Raw genomic sequence first — 12458 nt, 5'->3', positions numbered from 1 at the left:
AAAAAAAAAAAAAAAAAAAAAAAAAAAAAAAAAAAAAAAAAAAAAAAGAAAAAAAACACATCGTCTTTGCTAAAGATCAGTTTTTGCACTAATTATTGCTTTTGTATTATATTAAGCGCCATCTGTTGGTCATTTTGTACACTTCCTTTTATTTTCAATAAAACCGCCTGTCATTTCAAGCATGTGTGTCAGTTTTTATATTTCTCTGTAAATTACTCAGTGAAGTATTGAATTTTGTAATGTCATCGGACTTCTGGGCCAATCTGTATTTCATCATTCTCGATGTTGTCCTTTCTTTTAAATCTTGATAGTGACAATTTTTGGGACACTCCTGCTTTCAAGATCAAAATAGTCATGTTCAAGGGATGCACAAATAAGTTCCGTGTTCGACTAACACTCTAGCAATCAATTGCACCTCGTATAGTGCGGTAAATCAGACAATCTTAATTCCGTAGAAAATGTCTGCAACAGTGGGTTAAACGCAGTTTGGTATCTCAACAGGATTTGACCATCAATGAGGGCTTTCAGCTGGGTACAAAATACCTGACGATATTTGTGGAGTCTCTTCCTCGAAGAAATGAGCCCATTATGAGAGCTAGAAGTAGTGTTACATGGTATTAACGTGATGTATCCAGTGACCGGGGTGAGAACCAACTTTTTGCACTGTATGCTTAGATTATCACCCCTGGTCACAGAAGACCTTTGCTCTAGTATATGGGAGCAATATACTTCAAGTAGGAAACACATTCAGGATTGCTGTAGGTGGTTGCTAGCGCCGCACTGGACTCGTCGGATTTCTTGAAGGCCTGGGCGACTTGGTCGGAGTGGCTCTCCGTGCCCAGGGTGGAGTCCGCGCAGCGCGCAGTTGAACAGCCCCAGCACCGCCGCCCGGTCCATGTCGGCCTTCAGCTGCTGCAGCGGGTAGGCGTTCGCCTGCTGGTGCATTCCCAGGGCTCGCAGTGTGCGCCGCAGCGCGTCGTGGTACTCCACCACCAGGCTGTCGAAGTGCTGGCGGTGCAGCTGCTCGCTGGCGTCGGCGTTCAGGAAACACTGCACGTCGGCGGCCGGGCTGCGCACTTTGCTAAACTGGAACACACAAGCGGACGTAAATGTCTTCTGAAATCGCGGTCTCATAAACAGTAACGCCTGCGACAATGGACCAACACTAGAACGTAATTTACGAGGGTTGAAGAGTTTATGAAGAGGTTTTACGTGGCCACTACTAGTCACGATTTTTTTGTTAACGTCATCAGAAAGAGAAAGATACGACACAACATGGACACATCGAAAGCAATGTCGTACCACGCTTTGTTTTGACCACCTCCTTGCTTCTAATCCAAGGTGTAAGCGTTCGTTACAACGTGGTAAACAGTGGTCAACCAGATCCGGTTAGCCGCTACAGTGAATGAAACTGAACATTTCAAATAACAACTACACTGATGGAAAAAACCGCAATACTATAAAGTCTTCTTGCGACCGTACATTCTCGTGAACATTGCTGCCAGCAATCATGAACAGTTGCTACATCCCTGCCAAGTCTTTCAGCACTATTGCGAAGGAACATCCAGCTTCTCGTAGCCCTATTACAAGACCTCGTCAATCTCAGATTCCGATAATGGCGACTTTGTCGCCTTACAGGCATTTTTGACTAACATCAAATTACTACTTCCAATCTCAATCTAAGGCACAAAATCGTTACAGCATGTTTATAAAGCAAACCTGATTTTCATTCTCACAGTGGCACAACTCATGTTTGGAGCCGTGATCTCTTTTCTGTCTGTGTATAGTAAAAATTCCGTGTGCAACAACGGCCTGGTGCGAGTCTCACATCTGAGCGGCTTGAGTGCAGCCCCATTCTACCAAGGAAAGGGAACCTGAGACTAACGTGAGACTTGAATCATATCTCGTCCCAAGAGAATCTTCTCATGTAGGCCAAAGGTAGAACGAATTATTCTCTAGTTCGACCGAAATTCGACACCGTGAACTTTCGGTTTCCAAGGATACGCTTTACCAAAGATCACCAGACCAGACTAACCGTTTCGTTCGAACATCGAAGGCCACGCAATACTACTACTTTACGATTCTGCAAGCATTTATGTGAAATGTTCCTGCGTAACCATTTTGGTCTAATGATGATTTTACGCTTCGACAAATGTTGCAAGATTAAATAATGTAAAGAAGTAACAAAACATTGTGACTGCATTGTGTCTTTCAAATACCTGTTAACAAATATTAACTAACAATCTGACAAATCACAGCCAATATGAGTTTAAAATGAATGAACAAAAATGCCCCCAATCAGCATTTGGTAGAACTAGTTTACAGCAGGCACTGGAGTGTTCAGTAGATTCTCCTCTATAGCCACGGTTTGCGGGAAGCCATAGCAGTGAACGACTATGTCGTTACAGTATAAAGGATAGAACGCTACCCAGACGTCCGGTCAGAGGGATTTAGCAAAGGTCGCCCCAAAGAAAATTTATCAGGCAGTGCAAGCCGTTTATGTCGATGTCAGTACAGTGCAGTGAGGTTGTGACGAAGCAAGCTGGGATTATTTTAATTCCTCTCTTGTTTTGTCAGCCGCCTCCTTAAATTCTTTTTTCACTTTCAACTAATTACCATTAACATACGTGAATAGAATCCACATTTTCTTTAAAAAAAGGGTGACCCTCAGTTTTATGGATCTAACTTTGTGCTTAGTTTTATGTATGTAATTGATTTTCTAATTTATTTTGACTATTCCTAGTTAGTATCATTGATTATAGGGAGAAATAAGTGTTGTTCCGTAACTTAAATTCTGTTGTTTACATATAAACAAATATAAATTCTATACTAATTATAAAGATTTGAACGACGAAATACTAGTAATCTTAAAGTATCTGTTTAGCTCTATTTGAAAACATGTTAGTAAATCCAGCCCTTAATTAGGGTTGGGTTACGTTGTTTGGGGGAGGAGACCAGACAGCGAGGTCGTCGTTCTCATCGGATTAGGGAAGGACGGGGCAGTAAGTCGGCCGAGACCTTTCAAAGGAACCATCCCGGCATTTGCCCGAAGCTACTTAGGGAAATCACGGAAAACCTAAACCAGGATGGCCAGACGCGGGATTGAACCGTTGTCTTCCTGAATGCGAGTCCAGCGTGCTGGCCACTGCACCACCTCGCTCGGTGGCCTTAATTAATTCCAAAGTAGTTAACAGTTGTGTCAAAAGTATAATTTCTGTAAATTAAACTTCTAACAATGTGTAGTTTCAGCACCTATTGTTATGATGATATAAAAGGGCCCGATTTTTGGTCACAAGACAGTCCATGGCCGAGTTTCAGACGAGTAACCTGTGCTGGTTAGAACAACAATGCTTCAAATTAACTGTAGAATAAGTGTTAAACAATTAGGCCCTGGGTTAAAACAATGACAGTGTCTGCACCATACGTACCTGATTATTCTTCAAGAACAGTGAACTTCGTGGTTAGGTTTCACTGCTCATACATGTTCAACTATAAACTATTGTAACAGTGTGTGCCCGCAAACTATTAATGAGGTTTACAGAAAGTTAAATAATAGTGCACTGGCCATATAAATGTGTATATCGGGGGTTGTGAAAAGTGAAAGTAAAAGACAATGAAATGCAACTGTGCATTTGCGGCTACATTATTTACAGTAATCAGTGTGCCAATTACAAACCCCATTTTCCAGCTAGTGTAACAATGCAGTACGTCGACACCGAGGACAATCAACAAATGAAGAAATAAAAGCAGGAGGAACCGCTACATATGGAGCCCTTGTGGGCGAGGAGTGTTGTACGTAACCACAATAAACAAGGACGCCCAAACTTTGAAAAGTGAAATCAAGAGCAGTTTACAGTGCAGCGGTGCAATCGCAAATCAGCGCTGGGGTTTCATAATGAAAAAGGTGCAGCAGCCAATCAGCGAGCGGGTTCTGTGGAAGCAGCCATGGAGTACAGGAGCAGCCAATCAGCACACACGTGGACACAGCTGACCGGAGATAAACAAGACATCTCGCCGAGAGAATTACAACTTGCCAGTGCCGTCCAGACGATGGACCAAGAGGACAACCACAACAGCAGCAGACAAGTATTTGTAAATAAGGTAATTCATTGCGAAAGCTGTTTTGTAAATAGTGATACATAATGAGTGACCTTAAATAACAACACATTGCGATGGAGGACAAAGCTGTAGAGGTTAAGTCGTTAAATGAACAGGAGGACCTAAGTGCGACTGTTTCAGTAGACGGTGGCGATTATAAACCAATCATGAATGGAGCTTTGAAGGATGGGGACGAAAGTCCTACTGTCAATAGTGAAATGGACGAAAACAGTACTGAAGTGGAAGAGGTCGTTAAGATTAAGGAGGAGGCATCTAGTAGAAAAAGTCAGCAAGGGCAAAAGTTTATGACATATGGTAATTTGGAAGTGCTGGTAAGGCAAATTTAGAGTAATACCAGTAGGATGGATAATAACATAAGCAGCGTGAAAGACGACATTATCAGGGTGGAAAACAAAACTGATAGCATTAGAACTGACGTGGTTAGCTTAAAGGATGAACTGAAGAAAGAAATTAAAAAGGAGATTAAGGTAGACAGCTGTCATCTTTCAGAATTAAATAAGACGTTTGATGAGGTAGTTAAAGATTGTGCTAATACTAACGAGGAATTAACATTGAGCAGTAAATGTGTAGAAGAGAGAGAGAAACTTTGTGACGGCAATGATATGAAGGTGGAGGTGTTCGAGAAACAATGTGCTGAAAACAGAGTTAAATTTGAGAACCAAATCGATCACATTAAAAATGATTCAGAAACTGAGGTAGAAACTAAGTGTGCAGTAGTGCTAGAGGAAAAACCCCTAAAAGGAAATGAAATTGTAGATTCAAAACGGACTGGAATAGAGAAAAAAGTGGAAAAGGCATCAAATGTAAGGCATAGCGTAAGTAAAAGTGTGTCAGATTCTGACCGTAGTTGTAATGATGATAGCAATGACGAATTCAGTAGTGATGAGAATGGGGTATTTGAATCTATAGTTAATAATGAGGGCAATGTGTTCAAGAAAGAACGTATGAAGAAGATCACATGGTAAATAAAAAGGAAGTGTGTCACCCGGTAACATAAGCAAGTGTACAATGTATACATGTTAACTGTTCATTGGACAGTGGTAGTGATGTGAATGGCATTTCACAGGCATTTTTTGAATCCATTAAGAACACAGTGGGCACAGCAGTAATGCATGGTGCCACTGGTAAGCTCTCAAAGAGTGTGCCCCCCAGGGGCTCAGCATTCATTTGCTGAGTACGGGCTTGGTGACTTCGGGGTCCTGAGCTGGGGACTGGTCAGCGCCGCCAGTCTCCTGTCACCGTAAACCCCGGACATACTTCAGCGACCACCGCATGGCGCGGCGGTGGAATGTTGTGTGCTGCGGGGAATGGTAATCTTGGCTTGACCGCCTGGATTGCGAGGAAGGTAAACCTCTATAAAAACCCCTCAATCTTACGGTGTGCTGCGCGCCTATAAGATGCATGGCTGTTGGGGTGGAACAGTCGCAAGCGGGCAACCTCTGGGGCACCTGCCGCACCCCAGTTGTATAAGGCTTACTCAGGCACGCGGGGCTCTGGCTGAGTGGACCTTTAGTTCCCTAGCTGCTCGTGGGACCGCAATGGACCCTTCGACCTCTACGTTTCCCCCTACCAGTGGATTGGGTGGGCCACTGGTAGGAAAACACACCCAATCGAAAAAGCGACTTCGTGCTGGGAGTCCTCCAGCGCCTGGTGTTACTAGAGATTTATCAGACTGTCGTAACAGAGCACATGCTGATAATCGGAATGTGTTTTTGATTGTCAAACGGAAGGAAGGTAGCTTTGAGAGAGTTTCTCCCTTTTACATCCACAAGGGTCTTGAGGGAATTGCAGGAACACTGAAATCTGTGAAGCGTCTGCGCAATGGGACTCTGTTATTTGAAACTTCTAGTTCCCGTCAAGTCACTTCTCTTAGGAAAGCAACCTGTCTCGGAGAGTACGCTATCGAAACCGAGCTCCACTCCACTTTGAACTATAGTAAGGGTGTTGTGACATGTAGGGACTTGGTGGATATCCCCAAGGACGAGTTGAAATCTGAGTGGGCTGACGAAGGTATTGTCGACGTGCAGCATATTATGAAACGAGTCGATGGTTACCTAGTCAAATCCGACTCGTTTATTCTCACGTTCAATTGCTCGAGACTCCCAGAGCATGTTAAAGCGGGTTTCTTACGTTTGCCAGTACGGCCATATTTCCCTAACCCAATGCGCTGTTTTAAATGTCAGCGCTTTGGGCATACTACGTTGAGGTGCAATGGGATAGCCACTTGTGGTAAATGTGGTCAGCCTGCCCATGAAGGAGCCGATTGTTCATCGCCTGTGAAGTGCGTGAATTGCTCTGGAAGTCACCCTGTCTGGAGCCGGGTCTGCCCCATCTATCTCGAGGAACGGAAGATACAGGAGATCAAAACAACTAAGCGCATCCCCTATGGTGAGGCCAAGAAGCTCTTTAAGGCCATGCAGCCTCCTGTGTTTACAACATCTTTCGCTTCCACTCAGCAGAAACCGGTACAGTTGGCCACTGTTGCTACACAAACAGAGGTTGCTAGTGTCAGCACTAATACCTGCGTTTGCCAGTGCACTTGTGCTGCTGCGGTTGTTTTGCAACCTGCAGCTCTCCCCACAACGTCGGACAAGGCCGTGGTTGCTGACACTGGGGTACTTCCTGCCCCTCCCCATATGGCACCTTCTGCCCAAGCGAGTAAAGCTCCAACTGTTGACAAGGTTCTGCATTCTAAGCCCCCCAAGACGAAGACGCCGAAGGTGAAGGTTTTGCCACCTGAGGAGACTAGTCAGGGTCAGTCCGATGACGATGTCATCGTACTATCTGACAACTCCCTTGGGTCGCCATCAGAGCTGATGGACATTGATGTCGACCAGGGGCGATATTCTCGCCACAGGAATAAATCTCCGGCCAGTACGGGCTCTCCTCCAAAGCACAGGGGCAGGGTGAAAATTCAGGCACCCTGATCACTGGCTCCCATATTACAGTGGAACCTGAATGGGTTCAGGAAGCATGTGGCCGAATTACAACTCCTTGTACAAGAGCGCCCCTTGTGCTTATGTCTCCAAGAGACACATTTCCGGGCCACTGATGCTCCTTCTTTACGGGGCTATACCGTGTATCGAAAAGATGATCTGATGGGGGAAAGGGCAAAGGGTGGTGTTGCAGTTTTTGTCCATGACATGCACCACTCATCTGAGCTCCCTCTCGTTACGGACTTGCAAGCAGTTGCAGTTGACCTTCTTGTGGGGCGGAGGCTCACAATCTGTTCCGTTTACTTACCACCTCAGGATGCAATAGACTCTGAGGCTCTCACAGACCTTATTACCCAACTCCCCCGCCCATTTCTCCTTCTGGGGGACTTCAATGCTCATAATGTCTTATGGGGCTCTACGACTACTTGCCCCAGGGGTCGCATTCTGGAAAGCCCCATGGCATCCGAAGAACTGTGCATCCTCAACTCTGGTGCTCCCACTCATTTCTGTACTGCTTGTGGGTCGTCGTCAGCTATTCACCTTTCCTTTTGCTCTCCAGCACTCGCGGATTCTGCTCTGTGGGAGGTTGCCGCTGACCTCCATTCTAGTGACCACTTCCCCCTTTGGATTCGCCTCCTGGATGAGACTGTGGCATTACCAGTGCCACGCAGGTGGCACCTCTGCAGAGCTGACTGGACACTTTTCAGCGATTTAGCTGTTTTGGAACACCGTGCCAGCGTCCACGAATGGGTCGACCATGTTACAGCCGTGATCTCCCATGCTGCTGAATGGTCGATCCCACGGTCCTCAAGTCATCCCAAGAGGCGCCCTGTCCCTTGGTGGACCACTGAGTGCCGCTCAGCCATCCGAGCCCGCCGAGCAGCTCTGCGCCGCTTCAAGTGCCGTCCCTCAGCTGACAATCTTGCGGCCTTTCGGGTGGCAGGAGAGAGAGAGTAAACGACGGCCATGGCAATCGTTCCTGAACTCCATCTGCCGCTCCACTAGTTCTACGAAAGTATGGGAAGCCATCAGGAGGATTTCCGGGAAACGCAGCCAACTACCTGTCACGGCATTGCTGCATCAGGGTTGTCTACTCACGGCGCCGAGAGACATTGCCCAGACACTGGCCATGTATTTTGCCGAATCTACTGTCACTATTAACTGTGATCCAGATTTATGCCGCTACCGCACTGCCATGGAGAGGGATCACTTGGACTTCCGGTCTCCAAATTCTGAACCCTACAACTGCCCCTTCACAATGTGGGAACTGGATTCGGCGCTGTCTGTGGCTCATGATACTGCGCCAGGTGATGATCAAATCCTGTACAGCATGCTGCAGCACTTGTTGCTGCCATCCAAGGAAGTTCTCCTCAATTGTTTTAATATGATATGGTCATCCGGCACGTTCCCTGACTCGTGGAGGGAGGCGATTTTGATTCCCCTCCTCAAACCGGGAAAGGACCGAGTGCATCCCAGTAGTTATCGGAGTATTGCTTTGACGAGCTGTGTCGGGAAGACATTGGAACGCATGGTCAACCGTCGCCTGGTTTGGCTGCTCGAGACCAGGCAGCTTCTTAACCACTCTCAGTGTGGCTTTCGGAGATGTCCTTCAACTATAGACAACTTGACCCTGCTTGAGGCGGCCATCCAGCAGGCCTTCCTACGTAACCAGCATTGTCTAGGTGTATTCTTTGACATTAATAAGGCGTATGACAGTACTTGGCACCGCCTTATCCTCAATCAACTCCATCAATGGGGCTTTCGTGGCCATCTCCCCATCTTCATTCGGTCCTTTCTTTCCCGCCGCCTCTTTCGATATTGGGTTGGTAATGTGTTATCTGATTTGTACGAGCAGGAGAATGGTGTTCCTCAGGGAAGCGTTTTAAGTGTCACCCTCTTTGCCGTCGCCATTAACAGTATCACGGCCACTATCCGGAGTCCTGCCCAGTGCTCCTTGTTTGTGGACGATTTTGCTGTTTTCTGTTCTTCCTCTAGTCTTGTCACTGCTAGTCGGCAGCTGCAGCTTACGATAAAGCGATTAGAGGCATGGACTGCGAAGACGGGTTTTACCTTTTCTGCAGACAAATGTGTGTGTGTTCATTTTAATCGTTCTCGACGTGCTTTTACCTCCCCTGAATTGCGTCTGAGGGGCACCATTCTTCCTTTTAGAGACACTGTGAGGTTCCTGGGCCTCACTTTTGATTCCAAGTTGTCGTGGTTGCCACACCTTACAGACCTCAAGGTGCGGGCCCTGAAGGCGCTGAATATTTTGAAGTGTCTGAGCCATCGGTCCTGGGGAGCAGATCGGGTGCGTCTGCTGCAGTTTTATAGGGCTTTCGTCCGGTCGCGTCTTGACTATGGATGCACTGTGTATGGGTCAGCGAGGCCTTCGTATCTGAAGATTCTTGACGCAGTACACCATGAGGGTATCAGGCTGGCTACTGGTGCCTTCCGTACCAGTCCCATTCCCAGCCTGTGTGCTGAGGCAGGGGAACCGCCGCTCGCCATCCGGCAGAAACTCCTCATGGTGCGACGGGTGTGTCAATTCCTTGCCTGTCCTACCTCCCCTGCGTACCCTACTGTTGCCCGACCGCCTATGGAACATCTCTTTCCCAGTCGTCCAAGGGCAACGAGACCATTTGGGATTCGTGCCAAGCATTTGCTTGAGTCCCTTGGTGTGGAGCGTGTGGCACCCCAACTCCAGGGTTTTACCCGTCTGCCATCCTGGTTGCTCGAGAGGCCCAGCGTCCTTTTAGACTTGTCAGAGTACCGGAGGAGCTGCACTCCTGCGTTTGTTTTTACCTCCTTATTTTATGATATTTTAAACCAGCATCCCGACCATGTACCAGTATTTAGGGATGGCTCTAAACAGGGGGACTCTGTTAGTTGTGCTGTTGTTTTCCCTGATCGAGTCGTCAAGTTACGGCTTCCTGCAGCGTTTACCATCTTTGATGCCGAATTGTTTGCGATCTTGCGGGCATTGGAGCAGATGAGATGTGTTCCCAGTCTTAAGTTTCTCATCTGTTCTGACTCCCTGAGTGCCCTTCAGACCATGCAACACTTGTACCCAGCGGATACGGTCGTCCAGAACATCCATGATGCCCTACTCCACCTGCAACGGCAGGGGAAGGAGGTTTCTTTCTGCTGGGTGCCGGGGCACGTGGGTATTAGGGGAAACGAACTGGCGGATGTGGCTGCCAAAGATGCATGTTCCCTCCCTCACGTTGTTGAATGTGCCGTCCCCCTCCATGCTGTTACCTCCCTTTTGCGTTTTCGTGTTATGCGTCAATGGGAAGAGGAGTGGCTGGCAGTCGGTGAAAATAAGCTGCGTCTGGTCAAGGCCACCACGCGGCCATGGCGTACGTCCTACCAGTCATGCAGGCGGGATGAGGTTCTCCTCACTCGCCTCCGCATCGGGCACAGTCCCTTAACGCACGGTTTTTTACTCCGGCGGGAGGACCCCCCAATCTGCAGTGCTTGTGGCGTCCAGATTACGGTCCGCCACATTTTACTTGACTGTCCTTTATTCTCTGACCAGAGGGCGGTGGTTTCCTTGCCACCGGACTTGCCCTCTATTTTGCAAGACGACGCAACGACGGTGATTAAGGTCTTACGCTTTTGTGTCCTGTCCAATTTGTTGCCTCGGATTTTAGGGAGAGGATTTTAATGTGCTGCTGGGTGACTGACTCACCCAGGCTTTAGGTAAGAGGTCCGCAAGTCACGATTACCTATTTGTTTCACTTCTATTTCTGTTCTCTTTTCCTTGTGTTTCCTTTCCTCTTTTAGTGCGTTTCTTCTCCTCTTGTTTTGCCTGTATGTGAGGATTTGGAACTGCGTCAGGTCTGTGTCTTTTAGCCGTTCTCCTTGTTCGGTGTCCGTCTTCGTCCCTTCACTGCATGTGTTCCTGTTTCTATGCGTTTGGGCTCTGACGACCACGCTGTTTAGCGCCCGAAAACCTCAAACCACACACACACACTCAAAGAGTGTGAAACAAGAGGTACTATTAACTGTGGAATTGCTAGGACAGCTGTTGGAGTGTAATTTCTTGGTGATCCAAAATCTCAGCTTTGCTGTAATATTTTGGCCTAATTCCTTGTGAAATTACAGTTAGCAAGTAGAGGGTTCAACAGTCTGTGTTGAAATCATTATGTGGCGATAATGCTTATCCCAGCTATCTGTCTCAAGTTTCATGTTTTCTGAGGAAGTCAAACTCGTCTCCTATTCTATCTGTAGTTCATAAGTAAATCAGAACCATTATATCCTAGAGTTTCATGTAATTTTGTACAGTAGCGTACTTTAGTATAGGAATATTTTAGAAAAGGTTTCTCTAGTGTTATCTGTGTGTATGTGTATTATGTTATGTTAGTTATAAGTAATGCAATGATAAGAGGATGGAAGAAAGTAAAGTGGTATCATGGTTAAAGAATTTATGTCAAACAAAGAGGTAAGGTAAACTGAAAATGAAAGGTGTCATGTGTGTGGAGGATAATTAACATCTGAAGTAATCAGCTCATTGGTGCAGCAGAAAACCCAATAAGCAATAAAAAACATCTTAAATATGAGATCTTAGTATTAATTGTGGTATAATAGAAGTGTCTGTGTTCAGAGCAATCAGTGTATGGAGATAACTATCTATCTGTGTCATGGTAAAGCCTGTTCTAACATTAAGGAATTCCAACATAGTAGCCTGGAGTAATGTATGTTTGAAGAATAAGCAAGATTTGTAGGTATATCGCCCTTCAGGCTAGACTATCGAGCAGTTTGATGGAATCCAGTGAAATAATAGTTTTTCTGAGCAATTATTTTGTCTGATCAGTAATGAGAGTTAAGTTAGCCTTAGCATAAGGATCTGTTACAGTGGAGTGTTTCTCAGTACAGTCAATTTTGCATTAGATAAGCAGAGCAGGTGTTTATTTGTAAGATAATGAAAAAATAATGAAATAATAAAATAATGAATAATGTTATGGTCTTAAAGTATAGGGAGCCTGTCTCTGCAGTAGGGATATTTTTTTGAGAATGCACTCCACTATCTAATGAGGTAAGAAATGAAAGTAGAATAATGGAACTGACAGACATGCTTGGGTAATGAGGAAGATAACTGTGTACAAACGAATGTGGTGTAACTGTATTGACGATATAATTGTGAGCTAGGCAACATTTTGTACTGTTTATATTCTGCAATTCATGACACTGCATCTGGGAATGAGAGCTTAACAGAAAGAGCAATATTCTGGTGAGTCATATAATGCTGCCTCACTCGATCTACACGTTATCTGAAAACTTATGTTTGGGTTCTGAGGAATTATGAGCTTAAAATGGTAATAATGGGATGAAGAAAAGTAATTTTACTGATTAACTGATAACTGTGGTGCTAGAATGATGTGAATTTTCTGAGAGGTAAGC

The 12458-nt window shown here is 45.9% G+C and overlaps 1 protein-coding gene across 1 annotated transcript in view; it reads right to left on the bottom strand.

The window, feature by feature from the left end:
- Positions 1-747: 747 nt before the first annotated feature.
- The window catches only part of LOC126156227 (uncharacterized), a 28316-nt gene continuing 16605 nt past the window's right edge, over positions 748-12458 (bottom strand). Inside the window, exon 2 of the mRNA XM_049916295.1 lies at positions 748-1086. Coding sequence (XP_049772252.1) covers positions 748-1086 — 339 coding nt within the window. The remainder of the gene's footprint in view (positions 1087-12458) is intronic.

This window comes from Schistocerca cancellata, chromosome 2 (genome assembly GCF_023864275.1).
Source record: "Schistocerca cancellata isolate TAMUIC-IGC-003103 chromosome 2, iqSchCanc2.1, whole genome shotgun sequence".
Classification (NCBI taxonomy): Eukaryota; Metazoa; Arthropoda; class Insecta; order Orthoptera; family Acrididae; genus Schistocerca; species Schistocerca cancellata.
Note: the sequence above shows the minus strand (reverse complement) of the source record. Positions and strands in the feature narration are given on the sequence as shown.